At 34.0% G+C, this 27,159-nt stretch overlaps 1 protein-coding gene across 1 annotated transcript in view; it reads right to left on the bottom strand.

Moving 5' to 3' along the window:
• Window positions 1-4,154: 4,154 nt before the first annotated feature.
• The window catches only part of Smp_144840 (putative thioredoxin-like protein), a 41,277-nt gene continuing 18,272 nt past the window's right edge, over window positions 4,155-27,159 (bottom strand). The window contains exons 7-11 of the mRNA XM_018798717.1: window positions 25,838-25,880; window positions 11,582-11,810; window positions 8,360-8,507; window positions 6,457-6,586; window positions 4,155-5,341 (exon numbers count right to left, since the gene is read on the bottom strand). Of these exons, the coding sequence (XP_018653631.1) occupies window positions 5,264-5,341; window positions 6,457-6,586; window positions 8,360-8,507; window positions 11,582-11,810; window positions 25,838-25,880 (628 nt within the window). The 3' untranslated portion in view covers window positions 4,155-5,263. The remainder of the gene's footprint in view (window positions 5,342-6,456; window positions 6,587-8,359; window positions 8,508-11,581; window positions 11,811-25,837; window positions 25,881-27,159) is intronic.

Raw genomic sequence — 27,159 nt, 5'->3', positions numbered from 1 at the left:
TTCTGGATCTTCTGTTGCCAGATATTCTATTCCTGACTATTGTTATATACTACTTATATTGATATAAGTATGCTACCATACACCATATTAGTACAATCATTGTAAAATAAATAAACAACATAGTTCGATAGAATACTTCAAAAGTCAAACAAGTGGTCTAGCTTCAAGTGATTCATGATCTCAACTATTAAAATTACTATAATATCAAGAAAACCGCTTCTGATAAAAAATTGTTTGACTTTTCCAGTATTCTCTCCAACTATGTTGTTTATTTATTTTACAATGATTGTACTAATATGGTGTATGGTAGCATACTTATATCAATATAAGTAGTATATAACAATAGTCAGGAATAGAATATCTGGCAACAGAAGATCCAGAAGGAAAGAATGGGAACAGGAAGTAATTGGTATGGGAATGTAAGAACAATGAAGTCTGAGACAATTGACTGATATTTTCCAAATGAAATAATGACTGTATGATACTGAGATTTAACTAAGAGATTTTGTAATTTTGTATTCCAATATATTCGGTTGTCCCCCAATTGTATTCTCGTTTACTATACTAAAAATCCGCTTGTTGGCTAAACAATGTTTATTTATACTTGTGGTTAAATAATACTTACTTTGGCATACGATCCAATTCCCTTGAATGGATCATGTATATGGAGTTATCCATGATTTCATTCATTTTCCTGTTCATTATTAAAGTGTAGTTTTGATTGATAGTTTCATCTAAACTACAAACGTTTCCTTATTTTTATGTGTTTCATTCAGCATGTTGGGTTATGGGTACATTGACTTATTCATAGAAGGAAGACATTTATTGATAAATTCAAACGTTTTAAATGAAATTTTTGGTGGAAATTACTCTCGGATATGAAATACATTCAAAAATTGAAAGGGGAAAATAAGTGAGCGTGGTGAATACAATAAAATTGTTGAATACTGAAAATTTTGTGGATAACGTAAGTATTATATCGAGTGCATGCGTAAGTGTGCCCTGTTTAATTTATGACGTGATGATCCCCGCCAATGAGAGAGGAGTGAATTATCGATCAGAGCAATGATACACAAAAGCCGTATGAGTATGTATCAGTCCTGCTATCTGCCTAACCCAGCTAGCTAAGTCCAGAACACCAATAACAGCCTCTGCAATATGAATCATTTATTTCAAACATACTGGGTTTATAAACCAACCAGACAGACCATATCATAACATAAAATAGGAGGCAACATTTGTACAAGATTCAGCCAAATGCGGCTGTGAATAAGGGAGACAGTAATTGATAGACTGGAGATAACTCAAGAATGGTAAATCATATAATAATAGTTCATGGGTCAAAATAAACCTTATAATAAGAGGGACACGAATATGAATAGTTTAGTTAGTTAGGAAAATAGGAAATATACATATCACATTGGTCCATAAATAGTTCTCAAAGTTACCATTCATAAATCTCCACGGGATATAACACTAAGCCAAAAAATTGTTAGCTATGCTTTCACTGCTGAACAAAACATGATTCAACCAGTCATAAATTATATGTAAACATGAGAAAGAACTTCTGTTCACATATACAGTGAGCTCTAATTTAATAGTGGAGTATATCTGCATTATTATTATAGCAAACGAAAACCTCGCCTTTAATTGATTTGCCAAGTATGTAATCAAGTCTTCGTCTATGAATTATACTTTTTTATGCAAGTTATTAATATTATTCGATTGCTTAAATCAAAGTAGATTTGGCGGGATTCAAAACTGTGACCTACTAGTCGAAAGATGATTAACTTAGTCATCAAAACATTGCTTTGTAAAGGAATCCTAACTTAAACATCCAATAAGATAACTTCTTTGTTGGTGAGCTAACACAAATAGACATTGTATTATTATACATTGTAAAAAGAAAGTCTTTAAATTTTCTTAAAATAAACGGGTAACATAAAATTTGATCTGGCATTAGTCCCGTATTATAGTATACATTTCATTAAAATGTTTAAATATATTCAAGCTATTAACATTTGATAAGTAGTGTAGCGTAAACTACAAAAAGATGAAAGCGAAGAATAGGGTATGATAGGTGTATAAAAAATTTGACCTTCTATTAACAAACATAGATGAGTAATAAAGGTTTTACACTAAAGCTACCTATAGTAAAAACCCGAAATGATGTTCTTTACCTTGGTAACAGAGTTCAAATTGCATCGTCTTCATTCAAAAATCTCGCACGTACCAGTAAACCGTATTCCCAGGTTAATTAACATGTTTAATCTCAATAACACTTATCAGATTAGGTAAATAAAAACAAGATATGAATGACAAAACTTACAGAATAGAACTGTAGGTTGTACTAATCATATGACAAGTGATATTTACGTAATTCACAGATACGTGTTTGATTTCTAGTTACTGTAATGAGAAACTCGACAACTACTGACATGATAATCTTCCGAGTGTATGTGCTTCGTTCCATTCGACAGCTGAATCACATGCACCGCAAATTTAATGGTCACACCAATAGGTGGATATAAATCCATTCGCTTCAGATATTGAATGTGCTACTCACTGAGTTATCGAACATCCATGTACATCCCTAGGACGAAGATCACTACATAGATCTCACGGCTACCCATTATTCAACTTTGCCTAAAGATAAATGCTTACTATTTTGACTTGTTTTCAGCTCTAGTATAGTGAACTCACTTAACTGTAAAATGTCATTATCTTCATTTGGGTCAAATTATCAGTTCTCCTCCGCGTGTTATGTATGCCTGAACACCGATTACCACGACGCGCTATGCTGACTAGCATTCGCGATGGTTGGAAGAGAGTTAGGGGCGGCGAAACCAAAACATGGCATCAGTGTTTGAAGTCATTAACTTCTAGTCTGAGCCATGTTGGTAGATGCAGACTACTTGGTTGGGGTCCGTGTGACTATCGTAAACAATCGTTGGAGACTCTAGGTGACATGGCTCAGAGTCGATCCCGATGACATGGGTGTATACACTCTTTATCTTCCCTTAAACTATAAGATTAAAATTGCTTCATATCTGTCTTTTTTCCTGTACTATATCCTTATATACAATCTTTCTTTTATGTATTACCACCACTAAATTAACTACTTCTATGAATCCGGTGTTCACCTTGTTGTGCTAACGAGGTATGGCAACTTGGACCGATGCATAAATGTGCCTGGTCCTACGTTTTAGCTGACTGACTTATATTCTATTGTTTTTTATTAAATAATGACTGCTTGCTTATTTTAGATTTTTCTTGAAACTATATTAATGTGATCTGCTCTTTTTGAAATCGAGCGGACTGATTATCCTCCTTATTAAATTATAATTAATTTACACAAAAATATTTCCACAGTTTGTACAATATAAGAATGCTTATCATTTAATGAATCAGTGATGTAATGATTTGGCTAAAAGTTTGCTTTAAAGGAAGAATAAAAGAATGAATTGTTTCATATGGAAGCTATTTCAATGGTAATATTTTGTGTAGTTTTACTTTGACATGTAATCATTGTTAATAATGTAACAACACAAATTTACTTCTTATCAGTTGTAAGTAATTCAAGCCTTAAATAAATATATCCTCTGCAAAGCTATTCAAAGGTGTGCTAGAAGATCTTGGCAATTTCTTGAGAGTATTTAGAAGTCTAAAAATAATTGAACCAATCGTCGTTTTTTGAAAACTTACAAAAAGATTCTAGAAAGCAATGCTTCATACTTATATTATTCTGATTAGATATTTATGAAATAACTCTTAAAAACTTTTACAATTGCGCATTTAACCGTAGCCCTATAAACACTTTTGTGTTTTTGTAGATAAACTAACATTTGGAGTATAGTTCTCGACATATTTACCGCCCTCTGTAGACTAATAGATTGGGTTACAAAAGTATCACAATGCTATCTGACCTAACTTTTCAGAGAGAACTGGAATTAGCTAACTTGATTATGACTCAAGAGTGATAATATGAATTGTGTAATTGTTTACTCTTGATCAAAATTCAGTTCAATGTTTGATATCAACTTATACTTAATTTCGAAGTCATTAGAATCTTCACTTGAGTTACACAATCAATATCGTCAACACAAAGCATAAACTACAAGGAATAGACCAAAACAGAAAAAACACAACAATCATTTCCATACATTAGAAATTCTTTATTTATGTTACTGTGCACGGTAAAGATAATATAACTTCAAACATTACAATTACAAAAAAAAAGATCCATTATCCGGTTAACAAAAAAAGGAAATATAGTATCTCTAATTCACCATGAAATTGATTATAAAAGTAGAATTTTTGAAAGAACAAAAAAACGAAAGGAAAACTATTGGAAGAAAACACAAACACTCATCTTAGTCGTTCATCATTCACTAAATTATATGATTTATACACTCTGTTACTTTCTTGATCCCTTTCGCTATCATTCAATCACTCTATAGCAGTTGTGTGTGTGTGTGCACGCGCAATCACGTGATTATAAAGTTATCACACTACAACATAATACACCTATAGAAGTGAATTACTTCAATGTATAACACACACACACACACATAATCACCGATAACCATTATAATATTAGTAGTAATAAGAAATAAGTAACTATGAAAGACAATAACAATAATAATAATTAGAAAAGAAATGATATAATTACAAAATTTCTTCAGTAATAGAGTACAATACATAGTGAACTATGTCAAATCGATGAACAAAATACTTCACTACACAAAGTAACACAGTTTGAAAGTATAAAAAAAGATATTCAGAAAAAGAAAGAAAATAAAGTAGATTCAAATAGAACAGAGATAAACAACTGATAGACGAACGTTCTCCCTCTTTCGCCTTTAACACATTCACATTCGTGTAGAAGGAAAATGTACAACAACAGAAAGAAAAGAAAAGGAAAACAGAACAATCACTGTTTAATTTAAAGTAATGGTACTTAATAAGAGAATGAGGATGGGGAGATGATGATATCATCCATGTGTACACACACCATGTACACATGCAATAACATTACACGTATACAAACCTTTGTCATTAAAGAAAATATAAAATTGATCCTACATAAAATAACGTAAAGAGAGAAAGCGAAAAAAATAGTGAGAACAGAGCACAAAACATCAATCATGTCCCTTTTTTCCATTTCTATAAGTTGAATGTATTCAAAAAAAAGGAGACGTGTTATATGAACAAAATTACAGGACGTCAGACTATATGTATATACCTACATGTTTATACTTTGTTAGAATTCATCATGTATAATTGTATATCGCATTCTTGATGGGCTTAAATGTTGGAATACAGAAACATGTGGTGTAGTCTACAATCGAAAAAACAAACAACGAAATGTTTTAGCTAGTAAGTTTTTTTACAATCTTAATACTACTTAAACGGAAAAAAAGTAGTTAAAAATATTAAGATAAAAAATACCTTGTTTGGCCAATGAAACTCGCTATATATGGTGTTTGTATAGGTTAACGCAATTAAATAGAGTTAATAGTTGCTTCTGAACATGTCTAAATGCATAAAAGAATGGTGATTATTGGCTGATATACAGAAAATGTTTAAATTCTTTAGAATTCTAGTTATACGAAGATTTGAATATGCTGACTGATTAATCACTGAAGTAATGACAAATAATATGTTTGACTGGTCTAGTAGAACAGTAAGGATTTTTCATTTGATCCTCATTTGTAAATTGTATCTAACAGATTCTTTATCTTTTGAGATGTAAATTCATGTAAATACATGACGTCATGATGATATATTAGTGAGTATTTTGGAACACGTTAAGTTGTTTTATTTCTTAAACACTACCTATTGCTCATAGATAGTTTGAAAGTAGAAGTATTGACAAATGAAAATCATCAGTTGAAACAGAACTCGTTTACTAACCCTGTAAAAGCGTACTGAGCAAGGTAATTATAGATTCATCCAAGAGGTTAGTAGTATTTTATGTTTTGTATTGTACCTTGAGTTAATGTCCAACATTCAAAATGAAATTATGACGAGCATATGAATAACCAATGTACAAACCAATGGTTGACAACAGATGAGTGCTCCTCAGTTAAAAAAAATCAGTTCAATACCATATGTACTACAGTGAATCAGGATTAGATAGATAGGTATAATCCTTCGGTAGCCCCATAACACTGATGAGTCACTACCTGTAGTGAGTTGTATTAGTAAAGTAAATTCACGTCGACCAGCTACTATGTAGAACATAGTGAGTTGCAATAAAACATAGGAATATCGAGTGAATAAACCATTAGAGACTAGTGAAAGATGTAGCACCGATACATTTACATAATGTGATTATTTAGCATTAAGAAACAATATAAGGTTCCAATCATAGATTATGTATAAGTTACCTACTGATAAAATCATTTGAGTAGTATTACAGGGCATAGATAAATAAATAATCGGACCACCTACTTTGACTGATTCGTCATCCTCGGTTATTGGAGATGTAGTCGTTGTTCCACCGCCTGGTCCATAATGATATTCCATGTGTAGTTTACCAGATTTTAGATCTTCAACAAACTGATCCAATAGTTTTGGATCACTAGAAGAAAACCCAACAAACCGATAAAAAGCAAACAAGAGAAATATGAATGGAAAAAATAAGGGAAGAAGGGCACACACACATATGCATGGTCATTGTATATTGTACCAACATCAGTTAGTCAAATGCAACATAGAACCTGCCAAACATGTATATCAGTTCAAGGTGCCAAACCTTGTTGGTACATTAAGGTGAAATTTTTACAGTTATCCATAACTCAGAGCATTAAAAGTAGTAACAATGTTAATGATAATAGAAAAGATTAAGCATCGATTCGGGAAGGAAATGTGGATAAGTGGAATGAAAAAAAGAATTATAAAGTATCTCAGCAACTCCAGATCATTCGGAAAAGACTGTATACACCTGAGCTGTTACGAAAGTTTTCTAGCTGATTCACCTATAGTCTCCAACCATTGGTTATGATAATCGGGCGAACCTAAATCAGATAGTCTGCACCTAATCTAAATGAGATTATTTTCGAAATTTTCGAAGTGAACCAGAATTATTTACAAACATTCAAATGACAGTCTGACTGAGTAACATAGATTGATTAACATTTTCTGCATAGGTTGGTAAAAAGCGTCCATACAGATATACTATTAATTGCAGGTTTGTCTGAATATTATTCTTCCAGAAATTATCGATCTAAAACTGACAATTCCCAAATAGAATTTATGCCCGTATTTGTCTGTATGGATTGATATGAGTGATAAAATGTTATGTTGTTTTACAGTCATTTTGTGTTCGATCTTAGACAAGATCAAAAGAATACAACTAAACAGCAACAAACTTATGGCATCTTTAGATAATGACGAATTTACTTTTACAGGAAAGAAAACTCGCTTGACTTAACATATCATAGATGCTCATCAATGAAGAACAACTCTCAGAACATACTTAATGCATAGGGTATGTTCAAAAAAGCTTGTCCATCTGTGCCTTTCAACACATTTTCAATTTAATGGGTAGGTTAACAAGTACACTAAAACGACTCTAATGGGATACTCTTTATCAGAATTAATCACACAGAGTTGATGATATGGTGACCAATGATTAAATCGATTGGAGTGTAAACGATACATAAAATTGGTTTCTCTCGATTGTCTGCAATATTTGATTACATCTAGAAAAAGGAGTGATTGTATAACTTATTCAGTTAGTAATACCCTTTCTCTATGGATGCTTAGTTGTATGATATTGTAAATACGTGTCCACACATTAAGTTTTGATAAAAATTGATCTTAAAAACTACTCAGGGTAATTTACGTGAATTTACTTTACTAATACAACTCACTACAGGTAGTGACTCATCAGTGTTATGGGGCTACCGAAGGATTATACCTATCTAACTTTATACAAATCTGACTGTAAATATAAAATAGTGTAGTCGGATTCAGTTTCGATTTACTTTTGAGGTCAAATAGATCCATTTTGATCATCTTTAATTGAATCGTCAGATCCTCGGTTACCAGGTACTATGTCAGTTAAGTATTCCGAAGATATAATGGTTATGAAAAGTTTTAAGGTCATAATTACGTAGATAAAATATTTGTCATTTACAAGACAGATTAACTTGAAAACATCCACAAAATGGTTAACAACACATCTTCGATGACATCAAACTAAAAGGAGAATAATCAACTGACAAATTTCCATTCTTCAACATAGTGTTTACAATTCTAGTTAATTATTAAAGCTAAGGTTTGACAGGATTGAACATAGGTTAGAATAGATACAACTAAACAACACAAAAGAACAGAGCATTCAACTAACCTTAATGCCATCTCTAGTGATCCAGGATATACATACATATGTGCAAATGAATCTAAACAGATAAACGGTAGATCTTCTTTAGATTTGCCTAGATGAGCTAATGGATGTGAAAAAGTGATTCCGTTCGCTGTTACAAAATTGACTGTAGCTGAATTATGACGACGGTGGAGGGGGAGACGGAGGTCAAAGGGATTGAAAGTAAAAGAAAAGTGGGAAAAATTAGGATATGATTACAACAAATGATAAACAATATAAGGTCAATTAATATTATCACTATTGTTCAGTGAAGCAAGATATGTTCATTTAAATGTCTGGAAATTACTTGACAATGAATGGTGTTAACGTGAACATCAAATGTACATATTTATGAAACGTGCAGTTAAGAAGTGGTTGATAACTATAGGTTCCTAGTATCTAATCAAACACCCCATTAAAGCTATACCAACACATATGGTGAGATAATCGAGATTAGACGCCTACTTTACAAGATGTAGATGAGAAGTCAGTTGATGAGGTGGTAGTGGATCTTCATTGACTTGTTTTATTTATTTATTTAAACACATAAATATTGGTACAAGGAAGCACGAGATATATATGCGCCTCACAAATCTCATTCGATTTGCTTGAGGGCTGTGATACTGCTCAGGTGCCAAAACTGAAACAGGTGGTTTTCTTAGGTGGCCACACCCGGAGCCTTTGACCTAAAGGTCTAGTCCACAAGGCAGTGGAGCATCGTAAGGAGATGCAGTCCCATGGTAGCCAGTGACCAACAGTTGGTCCATACGCCATTCGTTCCTTCAGGATACTGGAGCCAACCCATGTGCACCATTGGTTTGGAATCAGGGTTTTCCAACTCCCCTAGGTGGACTATCCGTGTCCACCAACCCGGTTAAAGCGCCGGACATTCACTTTTCGTCCTCTCACTTTTGTGAACAACACCCCCGCCACGAGAAGGTAGTGAGTAGGATTTCCCTGACAGAGGCTATATATTCGCGTGGCCATATGAGAGCATTTCGAAAGGGAGAGCAGACTCTCCCCACTCTCGGCCGTACCAGGGCATTTGGGGGCAAGCGGTTTGCGTCGGCCGGGCATCGGTGGTTCAATAGTAGAATGCTCGCCTGCCACGCGGGCGATCTGGGTTCATTGACTTGGTTGAGAGATGTATTATGTATGCCTAACTACTGCCTGCTTTGACGAGAGACTTCAGCTGGTGTAAGAGTAGGTTAGAAGAAAAAATAGGGGTGGTCAAACCGAAACATGAAACCAGTTCATAAAGTCAATGACTGTTAGACTGATGTATGTTGGTAGATGGCAGACTTCCTAGTTGAGGTCTATGCGAATATCATCTCCAGTGGATAGAGACGTGGGCGACATAAATTAGAATAATTGTTCACAATGAAACTTTTGTCTTTCAAAAGATCCTGAGTTTTAAAATTATCCTATATATTCTTTCCTTGTTAATTCCGGAAAATTAACTTTTTTTTCTCCAGCCATATTCTCTGTTTAATCTTTCCTACTGCAACTGATACTCTTAACATTTTTACCACTTCAGGATTAGTCATGATAGTTTTCCTTCACTATGATGATATGATGCAGCAACTTGACCCGACGTACATATGACCCAGGCTCTATATTGCTTATAACAGATTGACATGATTATGTATCCAGCTTTGAGCTATACTTTGTTTATTTTTCCACAAGAGCTAATGATACAAATGAAGTGGTCGAAACAGGAAGCTAACTGTAGTATACATCCATTTAACCAGTGCAAACTGACTCGATATAGTCATTTTATTGTAATTTGCTATAAAACAGACGGATTATATCAAGCAATGTAGTCAGGATCATGCATTTCATCTATGTTCTGTGGTTCAAAGCTAGGAACGTGTGAATATCAACACTAAAATGTTAGTATATCTATCTGACCAGTCCCAAAATAGAATAAAACACATTGCAAGCAAAGATGGATAGTGACTAGCAGTGGAATCCAATTTCGACGCACGTTTCGTCCTATTTGGGACTCGTCAGATGGATGTACCTGCATCTCAGAGTTCATGTTCACTCTGGGACTCGAACCTAGTACCTTTCGCTTCAAACGCCATCGCGTTATCCACTCGACCACTGAGTCCTGATATCCACTTGCTTGTGCGATGGGGTGAAGTTTAAAGTTTTGTTTGTTTGAATCTTCCCATTGATTTTTACTTCTTGTCATAATTTATGTTTTCTATAAAATTAATTTCATCCAAGAATCTAAGCTTGTAATCAATGTGTAGCTAGCTAGTTTTTTAGATGTTCAATGTAGACATAACTAGACATAACATTAATCATACAATTAACAATATTAAAAAAGAAGAATATTTAATTAAAGCTTAAAAACAATAAGCATAAACACATACATAGATACAGTAAAGAGAGAGAGATCATTTCAAAGTGTAAGAACTAATCATTTGATTGTTTTTTTTTTTATTTTTTAAAGGTTTCATTCATTTCTTTACTTGTACAGTTTAGTTAGTACTCTATGGTACAACATAGAAACAATGTAGAAAAGTGAGTTGAATGCATTGAAAACAATGAATAAGGCAGATTATAAATAAACCAATCAAAACAATTGACAACAATAACAAAAAGGTGGTAACTATGCATTAACTCTACTAGAAAACAAACTTTTGATAAAAAAAACAAATAAATAAATAAATAAATAGTTGAAATTATGAGTCAATTGAAGCTAGACCATCATGGAAAACATGGAAGCGCTAGACGGTCGTTTCGTCCTATTGTGAAACTCCTCAGCAGTGTGCATTCACGACCTCGCCTCGCGGGATTCAAACCCAGGACCTACGAGTCTCGTGCCAGAGCACTTAACCGATAGACCAGGTCTGTTGTGAGATAGGAACTGACTGAAGACAATTGGTGAATGGTTGTTCAACTTCGTGGATTGGTTGGAGTTAGACATAAAGACGACGGGATGCCGGCTCAGTGGTCTATCGGTTAAGTGCTCTGTCTGGTAAGTCCTAGGTTCCAATCTTGCTCGCGAGGCAGGATCGTGGATGCGCACTGCCACTGAGGAGTCCCATGATAGGACGAAACGGCAGTCCAGTGCTTCCAGGTATTCCCTGGTGGTCTAGCTTCAATTGACTCACGCTTTCAACTATGAAAATATTAAATCTACACAAAAAATCCTTCTGATAAAAATAAATAAATAAACAAATTCACAGAACTTACATTGATGATGACTTAAATGTGCATTGACAAATTCCATAAAACGATTAACTATTGATTTATTTTCTGGATTATAAAATAATAACATTAATGGTAAACGTTCTTCAGTAATTTCTTCTGCATTACTAAATGTAATTTCACGTACTAAACTATTGCATTGATTCTTTACCCAATTATGTATTGCAGTAAGATCGGCATTTTTTAAAATGGTTAAAGATTTAACTTTAGAAGTCTATAATTTATATCAAAATAAAGAAGAGGGAAAAAGAAATTGGCCAGTCAAAATGATGATAAACAAAAAATGAAATGTAATCTTTTCAAATCAGCCAAGAGTCATTCTTTCTAAAAAGAATAAAATAGTTTTTTAAAGTTCTATCCAAATGACACAATTTGGTTGGAGATAAAAAAAATTGGATTAAGTGTTAACAGGTAGTGAATGATATTGTTCTGTTCCCCGTTCATATACAGTTACACAATTAATTTTCTAATAGTTGAAATCATGAATCAATTGAAGCTAGAACACCATGGAAAACCTGGAAGCACTGGACGGCCATTTCGTTTTATTATGGGATTCCTCATCAGTGCGCATCCACGATCCCGGGTTCGAATGTCGCGAGGCGGGATCGTGGATGAGCACTGCTGAGGAGTCACACAATAGGACGAAGTAGCCGTCCAGTGTTTCCAGGTTTTCCATGGTGCTCTAGCTTCAATTGGTTTATAATTTCAACTATTAAAATTACTATAATATCTACAAAAACCCTTCTGATAATTAATCTTTTCTTCAAAGAAGAACTATAATCTGGCGTTTTAATATAAAAATGTAGAAAACCAACCAATAACTGATATCCAATACTAATGGGATGGTTTATAACTTTCAGAAATTACTAAATACTGAAATGACCAATTACTCATGTGTAGGTTGCATTCGTCATAGATTGATATCAGTTTGAATACCATTGAAAACTAGGAAGCACTGGACGGCTGTTTCACTCTACCATGAGACTCCTAGTTAGTGTGCACCCATGACTTCACTAAGAATAGAATACAGTCGAACAATTAGCTATCAAAATCATTGAGTCAGCATCTAATAGTATTATTTCACCTTCAATTAGTTAGCAATAAATTATGACAAATAATGATTAACAACTGAATGATACGAAGATAAATGAATTGCTTGTGAAAAAATAATTAATATGAATAGATAATTTCACACTCAAACACTCAAAGTATTTTGAAACTTGAAGAAAATGATTCATCTCTCATGAGTACGTAGTATTAGATAGAGGAGTGTGTGGATAAAACTATTTTCTACATATGGGTACTGAAACTGTATAGTGAGTGACCCGAATTTTCGAATCCTATAGAAAATATATGGTGGAACATTAGAGATACCTTTAATTTGGTTAACAATGTGCTCGAACGTGAACAATAAACTGAAATGATATGTTTGGTGCTTTCTAAGAGAAGACACAGGATCCATAAATTACTTGATAAAATGCTTGAGATATTTGGTTGGATAAGTCTGTCTTATAACGTTTCTTATCGAAAATTGACTGTGGATTGTCGACAAACATCAATCCAATTGGTGTGTTTCGCAAAATAAGTTGACATGCTTTCAACCTTCCACACTTTTTGCTAATATTGTTAGCCTACTTATTTTGTTTATAAGTAGTTGCATGTTTGGACGTGCATACACACTGTGTAGTAACAAGCATACGTTTATTTTTATTTTACCCAGTGAAATTTAAACAACCATTTGTGTGTGTGTGTGTGTGTGAAATAGAAAATATCGATCGGCCACTAATTTATCACAATTAGTATTATGGTGAGTTATTTGATATTAGAATGAAAATAGAACCATATTGTCACCTTAGAATAATAAACATACATTGATTATGGAGCTTTGTAGCTCAAGAAGAAAATTTTAAAGATGTTATATTCTCTGACCTAGAAGGTTTAATTGTAAGGCTTTTTGGTAAACCAAATTAGACAATAGAAGCTTTACAACTAACGACTCAGTTGAAAGAGTAACATATACACAAACAATAAGAGAAAACAAATACCAACAGTAGAATTATGGACAAGATGTAAAAACTTATCAAGAATTTAACTGACTTGTAACCAATGCTACATTTGATTACATTTATAGAGAACTATTTCATATGTAGCACCACAAGAAATGTGATAATCAGTCAATTTCATCATTTTACAACTAACTAATAACTCTCTCTAGATATTATAATGTCACACCATTCTAGATAAGATATGTTTCATAACCAACACAAATGATTGTATACTGATTGTCATCCGACTCAATGATCTAAATATAACAATGCCAGTTGTAACACTTTGTGAAACATTGGACTCGATCTTTTTTGCTGAAACATTCTAAACTAGAATGTATCTATCAAATGTAATCTAGGATTTAAATAATCCAACAGCTTCTGTCAATTTATGACAACAACCCAACCTGCCACTTACAATGAATAAAAAGAGATCTCTTCTGAATAAGCAAATACCCACTAGCTTCATGGTGTCCTGATGTGTAGTTGGATTTTATTCAATAGTTTTAGTATCGATACAAGTATAAGACAATTTAGATTATTGAATACCGAATGTCGTTTAAGTAGATGAATGCAAGATCATTACCAGAAAAATTATTAAGGCTTGATGGTTAAGACATTCAAATTGAGATTATTAAGTTCCACGTTTGAGAACAGGCGGACCACCAAATTCGATCTGGGTAGTAGTGTATGGTAGTTACGTCCATAACTAACCAATCAAACCTCTGCTTAAACAACTACCATGTCAACCTGGTCTGAAGTGTCTGTAGACTATCCCTGTTGCGTGTGAGCTGCCAATTGAAAGATATTATCATCATATCATATTAGTGTGACTGCAACTCATAATTTATTATTCATTTCGATAAAACACGCAATACTGGTCGAAACTTTGTAGGATTTAATTTTTCTTACAAATATTCTACCGGAACTGTAAATGCTATACTGACGAACCAGAGTACCTGTTCTGACAATAGCTTTTACTTAGACTATGGGTCGTCACTATCGCATTTCTAGTTCCGGTAGAATATTTGTGAGAAAAATTAAATCCTTCAATGTTATTAGTTAACATACTTAGTACGAGTAATACCCACATAACTTGTGATTAGATTTATTTCAATATTTTTTTGAATGACAAAACATCAAAAGTATTAAACAGTTTGTTCAATAATTATTCGTAGCCATTCATTTATCAAGATGTGGCTTCAATAAACTTGGGATCACACGATGTATGCGTAAGGCATGTTGTGAGAATCTATTGTCTTCTCAAGTTAAAGTAATTGGGACAAGATTTGGACCTGAGAATAATGATAATAGTTGAGTCGGGTATTTTAGACAATATGTCACCCAAGTCGGCTATGTTTAAGTAGCTTTTCTGTAGTTTACATCACAGACCGACCTAAGTTAGTTAATCACTGAAAATCAAGAAGCGCCACACAATTGTTCTGTTATTTTATGAGACTTCTCAACAATATGAATCCAAAATCAAAATGGAGATTGGGTCGTAGATGTATGCACTTTTGAGGAGTCCCATACCACGACGAAACAGCTGTCCATTACTTCCTGGTTTTATAGAGTTGTTTAACCATAATCAGTCCGTCATGTTAACTATAAAATTCAACCATTTCTACAAACCCTAATAGTAACCATATAATGTTATGATTGATCACACATGACAACTACGAGAAGCAGGGGTCAATTTAGATCAATGAAGAATATATATATATATATATATATATATATATATATATATATATATATATATATATATATATACGCGGAAACATCCACAATCTTGAGCATTTTCCATGATTTTACACACATTCACCATCACCTCGACAACGATGACGACGAAAGCAACAAGAAAAACATGAAATATCAGTTTTTTCCGGGGTATACACACACACACTTTGCATGTCAAAATATATAGAGTTGGAAATAAATTGATGAATGATTCATTAGTGATGATTTTTATAAAACTTTAAAGTTGAAACGTTCCTTTTAGACAATACAAAAAAGGAATCAACTAAGTAATAGGTGTGTGTGTTTTTCAACAACACCACCGAACAACAACAACAACAATAATAGTAATAGTACGAAATGTTTAATTGATTAAAACAATATATGTATTGTGTTTAGTTAGCTAGTTACTCAGAACTAATCAAACAGATTTGTATTGATGAACAGTACAATGTAACTATTATTGTTTAAGAGTTAAATATGCAAAAAGAAGTTATATGATTAATCATACTATGTATATAGATTCAAGTCAAATTCTAGCTTAGTTCAAATTGACTGGAAAAAGAAATCATATCCACCTCAAATTCAACAGTGAATGATCACAATATAGATATAATAACTGAATCAATAAATTGGATTTCAAGAACCTCATGTATTTGTAGCAATAACCACTAAGTGCACTTTCTATCGATACACATAATATATCTCTCCTTTCTGTCTCTCATAAACTATACAACCCAATTGGTTATTAGTTTAAGACTATATGTATATTGAGGAAATAAAACAAAAAAAAATCCTAGCCACTATACTAGGATAAGGCAGGTTGAACCATTGTGGATAATAGATTCACTGAGTTCCATATATAGCTTTTATGCAAAGATACATATAATCATCCTAATTAACTTTGTCATTGATTGACTCTATTAAAAACTAATTAACATTTATAACATACTTAGTACATTAACGTAGGATCAGTTGAAAGTTTGAATAGAAAATATATCTATTTTTAATCAATGATATCACCTTTTATACTTTAGTCAGTTGGTTATAAGCAACGTTGAATCACGTGCATATGTACATCGACTCAGGTTGCTACACTACATGAGTGCATCGAGATTAAATTACCATGATGAAGTATTAATAGTAGTGTATAAGACACCAGGTATAGAAAATAAAACTCGAGAAAACTGAATGAAATTACAAAATAGAATGTATAGGATAATTTTAATACTTAATATCCTAACGAAGGATAAAGAGTGAATGCATCTGAGCTGAAGAGACCGGTTCTAAAGTATTTTTACCAACGTTTTTGACCAACAGGTACTAGAATCGCACATATATCAACCGGGTAGTCTGCATCTACCAATATGGTTCAGTTCAACAGTCAATGACTTCATGAAGTGATAGCACGTCCAAGTTTAGCCGTCCCCATTTTTTTTCTAGCCTACTACTACGTTGACCAACAAATAACATTGAGATAGATGTAGGTTGGGCACATGCAACAACGGTATAATTCAACTCTTTTTCTAATAACGATACAAATATCTTAACCGTTGCACAAGTGAGTGGCTACTTGGACTGAGTAGATCACTGGGTAATGCCTTAGGCGCCTGAAGTGAAAGGCAGAAGGTTCGAGTCCCTGTGTGAACATCAGCACTAGGATGTAGCAGGTACATGCAGCAAATCAGTCCTAAATGAGATGAAATGCATCCTGGATTCTGCTGTTAACCAGAAATCAACTGATTCTACAAAAACACGTAGCACATGCCCCAACTAGTGAAGTAGATGAAGACATAATTTCATCAACCAGTTTTCCCAACTTTGCCTAGTATCCTATGGTCAACCACAGAATAGCTCACTCGCTGATCTCACCATACAAGAGAAACACTTAGAAAGCATCTATAATCAAATACAAGTAATCTACATTTTACAGACATAAAGTAGAATGTAAAAAATTAAACTTCCATTCAAATTGTATACAAGGCCACTTCCGAAATATTTGTTAACAATTTATGTAAAACACACGGAGTGATGAGTAAGTGTTTCGACCAGAACGACAAAACATACAGTATAAATTCAGTTACCTTAAAAATATATTTTGAGAGAGAAAACAAGTAGATTGAGTACAACCTTAATTGACCGGCTAAACATGTCCGTGTGCATAAAACAACTCATGCCATTTCCCAGTCAAAAATGAATAAGTACACAAATATTACATTACTACAAGTTATCACTTTAAATAGATATGAATTTGTCAAAGAAAGTGTTATGTTTGAAGCAATTACGAGTTCCCTAATCTAAGAACGGAACAAAGACTCTGTGACCAAAGATTTTTCCAAGTGGGAAATAAGACATGAAGGTGAAAAGTGCGCTTTTGGTGAGAAAACAAGAAATCCGTATTTTTAAAATAAAATAACAAAAATAGGGCATTTACCAAGTGAGTTCTGGAGATCTAACATCTCCAACAGAAAGTATATTGGAAGACAAGACAGATGCAAAATATAAATCATCTGTTTTTTGAAATATATTCTGAAATTTGTGAGATGTAGGTTCACTCAGAAGCAATAATAAGTGTCATTTTCTGAATGTCAACTAATAGATTTATTTACAAGTGAAAAAGAAACTGTCTAACTCTTTAAGTTCGAACAATCGATTGAAAAGTTATGCTTTCAACTTGATCCGTGTACACAGTTATCAAGTGGAAACTGAGATGATATTGCCCTGAACTAATTGGATATTTCGTACGCTTTATGTTTTCATGATATGACGGGTCTACTTATTTATTTTCAAAGTACATTGTTTGGATTTATGACAATTTTTGATTGTTACAGATAGATTATAATTCAAAATAACTAGAATTTCTTCATTGGTAATTCGTGTCATGAAGGGAACTGGGTTATGGCGGTGAGGCTGCTTGGTGAGGGTGTGAGACTTCACAGGCTAAGGTAGCTGGGGGTATACTTTACACTTGGTCAATCAAGGTGTACATCAATGTGAAAACGTGGGTATATCGTAGTAGGTTGAAAGAAGGCCAGACCAGGTACCCAATCAAGAGATGTCATCATTTAATGAAATTATTGATTTCGATAATGTAATGAGAAGACGAAAATTATCAGAACTATGTGATATATTAGCGCAATACAATTCGAACAATCTGATCACACATAGTATACTTGTTAAGAACATTTATATATAAAAATAAAAGGTCAACTAGACTGGAAATAGGGGTAAGAATAGACAAGGATAATAGTGATAAAATAATGTGAAAACAATTTGACACCTAATCACTCTGGATAATAAACACATATTACTAGGGTAGGTTTAAAGAGAGAACAAACTGTTTTTGAATACACAAAGGGGGTTTGAATTTTCGTATGGCTAAGGCTTCAATAAAAGCCGAGTTTAGATCAATCTTATGACCTGTTTCGATTATATGTTTAGCAATAGAGGATGATGGATGTTTATCCTCTACTCTTATTGGGTCATTCGACTGTATTTGTTTTTGCAACCATTTTGGTACATGTTCACCCACCCTAGTTTTCAGATCACGATTGCTCCTCCCTATGTATGTGTGACCACACACACATTTAAATTGGTAAACACAGTGGGGTGTGACACAATCGTTTTCATGTCGTCTAGGTTTTGAATGAAGCATGGACCTCGTTCTTTCCTTGATTATGACTTTCACAGCACAATACGTTTTGTTGATAACAGATTTAAGCCTTTGTTTCAATAAAAGGCTATTTGAATCACCTCTAAATGGTAAGGTGATGTAGACAGACTTTTTCTCTACCAAGGCTACAGTAGGTCTCGCTGTGCCCTGAACTTTCCATCTATTGATAAATTTAGGTGGATAGCCATTCCCGATTAATGTCTTGGTTAACAACCTAACATTGTCATCAATAGCGTCATTTGTGCAAATACGACGAAGCCTGTTGAAAAGGCACTTTACCAAACCACGTTTGTATTGTACAGGGCAATAACTATAGTAACTAAGATATTGACCCGTCCACGTCGGTTTTCGAAAAATGGATCGTTTTATTGAGCCATCTTCTCGTCTGTTTAGAAGTACATCTAAGAAGGGAAGCTGGTCGTTCTTCTCCTCTTCACATGAAAGACTGATATGGTTTTGGATAGTATTAAATTTATTCATCAATAGGCAGTTTATATCTTCCTTTCTTTCACCAATTACTAAGATATCATCCACATATCTCTTATAAAGTGACATGTTTTTGATTAAGTCTTCAGATAAATTTTTTTCTACATGTGCCATAAACACATCTGCTAGTAATGGCCCTAACGGACTACCCATAGCGACCCCATCAATCTGGCGAAAGTATTCGCCTTCAAAAGTGAACTGAACTTTATCAGTACATAAAAGTAATAAATCTTTAAGAATTTTAAAGGGGATAGGTAAATTAAGGTTGTTTGATATGGCGGCCTGCTTGAATCCCTGGGCTACCTGTTTCTGCCATCTAAATATTTCAACAAGTTATCTGGGTTTTTTAAAAATTTGTTTTAACCTATCATTATGTCTCTTGATCGCATAACCTATACAGGCGCGTTTATGAAAAGCTTACATCCTTTCGCTGCAAAAATTACAAACAAGTACAATAAGAGACATTGTGGTGTTTGGCAATATGCTTTAGAGAGAATAAACATTAATCAAATGTCGATTCCCGAGCTGCTTAACTCTAACTGTCGATCTCTAATTAACAAGGTGGACTATCTCCAATTTCTGCTAAGTCAAAACATGTATCGTAATTGTGGTGTCATCACAATTCAAGAATCTTGGTTGACTGACTTACAGGATGATTGCCTAGTATCATTACGTGATCTTAATATCTATCGTCAGGATCGATCAAACAATAAAAAGACCTGTGGTGGCGCAGTAGCTACTGGTTTTTTTTGGTAAAAAAAACTTGTTGAAATAACTCGTGCTGAGAATTCTATATTGTACCAGATTATAATATTGAATAAAGCCATTAATTATTATTATTATTTATTTATTTGAAGATATATAGTCACATAATATGTCAATAGTCTTTTTTAAAGGTACATTGGTGAATAAGGAATTAACGTCAAATGAGCACATAGGTTTTCCTTTGATATTAATGTCACCTAAATGATCGACCAATTCAAAAGAATCCTTTAGAGAATACTTACATATACGTCTTCGAATAGGATCCAATAATTTTGTTAGCCATTTGGCTAGGTTATGTGTGAGTGATCGGCACACTGATAAAATTGGACGTAAAGGAATATTTGATTTGTGAATTTTAGGTAGTCCATATAAATGAGGATACTCTGAACCCATAGGTTTTAAGAGATTAAATTCCTCTTTATCGATAATATTCATGTGAAGTAATTTTTCCAGGTTTGCATTTACTCTTCCCTCTAGTTTGTTAATACCTCCAAATTCAACATCAGGCATGAATTTACATTCATCACTGAGGATGGATAACATCTTACTTTTATATTCACATTTGTTCATAATAACCACGCCTGATCCTTTATCAGGCTTCAACAAGATAATATCCTTGTTCGTTCGTAGTTCTTTTAGTGATTTAAAATGTTGAGAAGTTAATATGCTTTTCTGCTTAGGTCCAACATTATGAAATTGGTGTGCTATATCCACCAGTTTAGCTTTACACCAGCTTTGATTACTTAAGGACGTAGGGGTTAGAGTACTCAGTTGGTCATATAGATTTTCAAATTGGGCATTTATTTCTAATTCAGACATTTGCGTTATAGGTACTGAGAAATTAAAACCAAGAAAAAGTGCTTCCCTTTCATTAGCAGATAATACAATGGAAGATAAATTAGTGACATACTTATCAGGATTAATTGGGAATAAATTAATATGATTAGTATTAATGCACGATTTTTCGCTATGGGTAGTCCGTTAGGACCATTACTAGCAGATGTGTTTATGGCACATGTAGAAAAAAATTTATCTGAAGACTTAATCAAAAACATGTCACTTTATAAGAGATATGTGGATGATATCTTAGTAATTGGTGAAAGAAAGGAAGATATAAACTGCCTATTGAATAAATTTAATACTATCCAAAACCATATCAGTCTTTCATGTGAAGAGGAGAAGAACGACCAGCTTCCCTTCTTAGATGTACTTCTAAACAGACGAGAAGATGGCTCAATAAAACGATCCATTTTTCGAAAACCGACGTGGACGGGTCAATATCTTAGTTACTATAGTTATTGCCCTGTACAATACAAACGTGGTTTGGTAAAGTGCCTTTTCAACAGGCTTCGTCGTATTTGCACAAATGACGCTATTGATGACAATGTTAGGTTGTTAACCAAGACATTAATCGGGAATGGCTATCCACCTAAATTTATCAATAGATGGAAAGTTCAGGGCACAGCGAGACCTACTGTAGCCTTGGTAGAGAAAAAGTCTGTCTACATCACCTTACCATTTAGAGGTGATTCAAATAGCCTTTTATTGAAACAAAGGCTTAAATCTGTTATCAACAAAACGTATTGTGCTGTGAAAGTCATAATCAAGGAAAGAACGAGGTCCATGCTTCATTCAAAACCTAGACGACATGAAAACGATTGTGTCACACCCCACTGTGTTTACCAATTTAAATGTGTGTGTGGTCACGCATACATAGGGAGGAGCAATCGTGATCTGAAAACTAGGGTGGGTGAACATGTACCAAAATGGTTGCAAAAACAAATACAGTCGAATGACCCAATAAGAGTAGAGGATAAACATCCATCATCCTCTATTGCTAAACATATAATCGAAACAGGTCATAAGATTGATCTAAACTCGGCTTTTATTGAAGCCTTAGCCATACGAAAATTCAAACCCCCTTTGTGTATTCAAAAACAGTTTGTTCTCTCTTTAAACCTACCCTAGTAATATGTGTTTATTATCCAGAGTGATTAGGTGTCAAATTGTTTACACATTATTTTATTTTGAACAGAGAAATGAGAAGACAAATTTTGTGAGATAGTACCATTTCGTGCTTTCTCGTCAGTCACATACAAGCAACATGTTATTCGTGTAAATATAGTTTTGAAGATAAGGTCAAAATTTCTTATTTATCATGACATTCACTTACTAGAACCATGGTAAACAAAGGTCAACGTACAGTTGTTTTTGAACACATAAAGTTGGACTTTTCCGACCAACCAAGATAGCTTCGAGTAGTTTGAGTGTGTGTGGGTTTTGATGACATGTCACAACTCTAAAGGCTGATTTTGGGTCAATTTGATGACCACTCATCATTAGATGTTTTGCAATGGACGAGTCTGGGTTTCTTGATCGATCTTGAGATGACGGGCTAGGTGGATGGATCATGGATTTGATTAACCATCTTGGAATATGTTCCCCTATCCTGTCCTCCAATCGGCGATCTGTCCTACCTAAGTAACTTTCTCCGCAGTTACATGTGAATTGGTAAATACAGTGGGATTTGGACTGAATCGGTCCTGGAGACTTGATAGGGTTAACTGAGATCGACTGAGTTGTTGTGATAAGCCTCAGATTAGCTGCATTGAAGGTCTTTTTTATTGCAGCTGCAGTCTGTTTGGTTGTAATTTTCATGCAATGATCACCCTTGAAAGGTAACTGTAGGTATACTGGTTTCTTGGGCACATCCGTTGCTATCAGTTTCGTCGTATTTGTGTTCTGATGACCAATAAACGTTTCAGGATATCCGTTTAATTTAAGTGTCTCAGTAATAAACTTAAATTCGTCGTCCAATGTATCTACAGTGAAGATTATACTTGCCCGAGCGAATAAAGTTTTGACAATAGAACGTTTATATTGTATGGGGCAGAAACTAGTGAAGTGGAGGTACTGTCCCGACCAGGTGGGTTTGCGATGTACTCTGCGTCTGATCCGTCTGGACGGCGATGGAGCAGGATGTCGAGGAAAGCTAGTTCATTATTGTTTTCTTCCTCATAAGTGACTTTCAGATTCGGGTGAATTGCATTAAATAAATCATTGACTTGATTAATATCTGTAGACTGTGGTAATATGACAAGAATATCATCGACATATCGTTTGTAAAGTGTAATACCATCAATGAATTGACTCACTTGCCTTTCTATCATTCCCATTAATATGTTTGCTAAAACAGGTCCGAGGGCTTCCCATAGCCACTCCATCGATTTGCATATATGCTTTACCTTGGAAATAGAATTTTATATTCTTTGTGCACAGCAAAATTAGATCTCGAAGATAGGTAGTAGGAATGGGTATTCTTATGTTGTGTGAAGTTATGAAATCACAAATAAATTCCACAGTTTCTTCGAGAGGTACATTTGTGAACAAAGAGTTTATATCGAAAGAACACATCCGACTATTAGAAATATTCAAGTGTTCCAAGGTTGGGAGAAGTTCAAAAGAATCAATGACAGTATGTGTCGACAGTTGTTTACAAACAGGATCCAAAATTCCTTTCAACCACTTTGCTAGCTTATGGTATGGTGAATTTATCATGGACAAAATTGGTCTCATAGGTGTTCCAGGCTTATGCAGTTTCGGTAAGCCATACATTTCTGGTGTGCATGTACAAATGGGCTTGGGCATTTTATAATGGGCCTCGGTGATAAAACCGTGAAGCATGAGTAGATGTAGTTCTCGGCATATTTGTTTTTCGACCAACTTCACGTTATCGATCTGTGAATCTGATTTAAATTTAGCAGAGTCTGAGAGGATCACGTTCATTTTGGTTATGTAGTCCTCCTTATTCATGACTACAACACCGGAACATTTGTCTGGTTTGGAGATTGTTGTTGTGGAATTGTTCTTAAGTTCCTTCAATGCTTCCCTGTGCTCATTCGTTAGACAAGATTTTTGGTTGATTGGAGTGTTTGCAAATTGCTGGGATATATCAACTAATTTGGCTTTGAACCATGCCTCATTCTCAGCTGATGTTGGAGTCAAATTTGAGAACTGGCTGTAGAGGTTTTCGAAATTGGCGTCCACCAAATTCTTGTCGATTCTTTTCGGTGGTACTTTGTAGTTTAGTCCCATTGAAAGAGCTTCTAGGTGAACCTTGTCAAGATTGAAGTTAGATAAGTTATGAACACGTTCTGTGAGATTTTCTGGAAATTCTGAAATCGTTCGGGTCTTTGATAGCGACCAGTTGAGTTTCGTCCATGTTCGGTTCGCCGTTCTCTCTAATATACCTTTGCAGAAGTTTATTAGTTTGATATGGCAAATGATGGATAGTTGTTCAATAAGTGGTATGAAATGTGTGCAAGTTTCTTTGTATTGGTTTATTTTGTCAATACACGAGTCAATCTGAATTTGTGTTAACTTCCTCAGATTCGAACTTGTCATTCGCACTTTATTTCGTCGAAGCATTTTGTTATAAATCCATGGAAAGTGGTTGTCATTAATGCATTTATTTAGAAATTCCAACCTCACCTTTTCGACCATTAATTTACACTTCAAGCTGACTAGCTGATGCAGCTTTTTGATGGTAGAATGTGGGAGTCTCCTTTATTTTATCACTATTATCCTTGTCTATTCTTACCCCTATTTCCAGTCTAGTTGACCTTTTATTTTTATATATAAATGTTCTTAACAAGTATACTATGTGTGATCAGATTGTTCGAAATGTATTGCGCTAATATATCACATAGTTCTGATAATCTTCGTCTTCTCATTACATTATCGAAACTTATCAAAGGGACTAATTACTTTAAACTATTGATTGTTCAACTACGGCGTAGTTTGTTTACAGTTTATAGTACTCGGCTTTTAATATGCATACTTATGTATATTTCCTAACCGAAAGTGAGCACAATAAACAGTTAGTAAAATAATTTGGGGCAAACTTGTATGAATATGTATTACCCAATTTTTGGATAATGGAACTCATTTCTCAACTACAGGTATTATGTTTTTGTGTGCATGAGTGAGAGGCAATAATACTCTATCTTAAGCTTCTCAGACGAAGCAGATGGAGTGAGGTTCAAACCAGTAACCATCCACTGACTGAAAGCAAAATGACTTCAACCATTAAACAAGTGAATTTAAATATTAGTTGGGTCACATGAAGAGTTAGTCGCACGTACACTACGTATAATCCGGCACACATGTACACCGATTCAATCTGTCACACTTAACCTAAGTATGATAAAATTGTCCAAGATCAGTGGTAGTAACAGTATTAGTGACAATAGAACAGATAAGATTCAAGAGAAAAATATGTATCGACGAAATAAAAAAAATTATATGGTGATATAGAAACTTCGGATCTGTCGGAAGACAAGGAGTGAATACATCTGCGTCATAGAGAAAGATTCTGAACTACGTCACCCAAAATCTCTGATCACTACTAGTTACGATAATTCTATATGAACAAAACCGTTGAAAAGATTATAGTATAATTTCTCTATTTCTTCTTTATTTATAAATTAAACGAATGTAGAGAGAAAAAAACATGGTGAAAACAATTATACTTACCATAGTATCATACGTTGCAAGTCGTTCGTCATTCATTGTCAAACTGAAAAAGTAAGACGATGTGATTGATATTCATGGTGAAATGTGAGGAAAGGAAATGGGCGGCGGTGGGCAGTGGAAAGGAAAGAGAAAATAGAAATAAAACAATAAACTATGTATATTTACAGAATGCAAATTATGTAAACGGTATTTATTACCAGAAAACACTTACATATACTCTATTATGAATCGAATATTTTTATTTCACATTTTCCTATGTGATCGGTTGGATTGTTTAATCGTAGATCCAACTAAAATTACGTCAGTAACTGATCGATGACATTTTTTTAAATCAATAACCAACTGATCATTAAATCCTACGTACATTTATTGGTTTACCTAGATTCTTCTTCTATCATAATCACCAGAACAGACAACCGAATCACTCTCTCTTTTTATTCCACTCATACATTTCTATTCATTATTACTTAAATACTAACAAGTTCACATATTTTAGTTGTATAGTCATATAAAACAAAATAAGAAATGAAGATGAATAATTAAAGATAAGTTCATAAAAGTAAAATGAGTATTGAAATAGTAAAAACCATTGAAGTTAACCAGTGGTAAGTTTAGAAAATATTCAATACTTCTCAGACGAAGCAGGTGGAGTGAGGTTCGAACCAATAACCACCATCTACTGACTGAAAACAAAGTGACTTCAATCATCAAACAAGTGAATTTAACTATTAGTTGGATCAGATCAAGAGTCAGTCGAACGTACACTATGTATAATCTGGCACACATGTACACCAGTGAAATGAATATTGAAACAATAAAAACCATTGAAGTTAACCAATGATAAGTTTAGCAAGTATTCAATACTTTATATTTATTTAGTATGTAAATGAAATGTATTAAATATTATTATTATCAGAAGGGGTTTTGTGAAGATTTTAGTATTTTCATTGTTGAAAGCATGAGTCAATTGAAGTTAGACCACCATAGAAAACCTGGAAGCACTGGACCGCTGTTCCGTCCCATTGTGGGACTCCTCAGCAGTGCGAATCCACGACCTCGCCTCGCGAGATGATGAACGGTTGCTTAACTTCGTGGACATACCCACCTACGATCAGACTTGCTGAGTCTGCTATAGGCTGCTGCTGTTAGATATGTACATGCCTCGTGGAACCAACCTTTGCAGTTGTCACATTGCATGCCAGATGTAACGGCAAAACGGCAACCAGGTCTTTTGCATGAATTTTTCATGGCTAGTGATTTAGACTGTCTTAAAAATACAAGCAGTAAAATAGGACCGTAAAAAAAACACAGTAAACAAAAAC

The sequence above is a fragment of the Schistosoma mansoni genome, chromosome 7 (assembly GCF_000237925.1).
Source record: "Schistosoma mansoni strain Puerto Rico chromosome 7, complete genome".
Taxonomy (NCBI): domain Eukaryota; kingdom Metazoa; phylum Platyhelminthes; class Trematoda; order Strigeidida; family Schistosomatidae; genus Schistosoma; species Schistosoma mansoni.
This window is presented reverse-complemented; position numbering and strand designations above follow the sequence as displayed.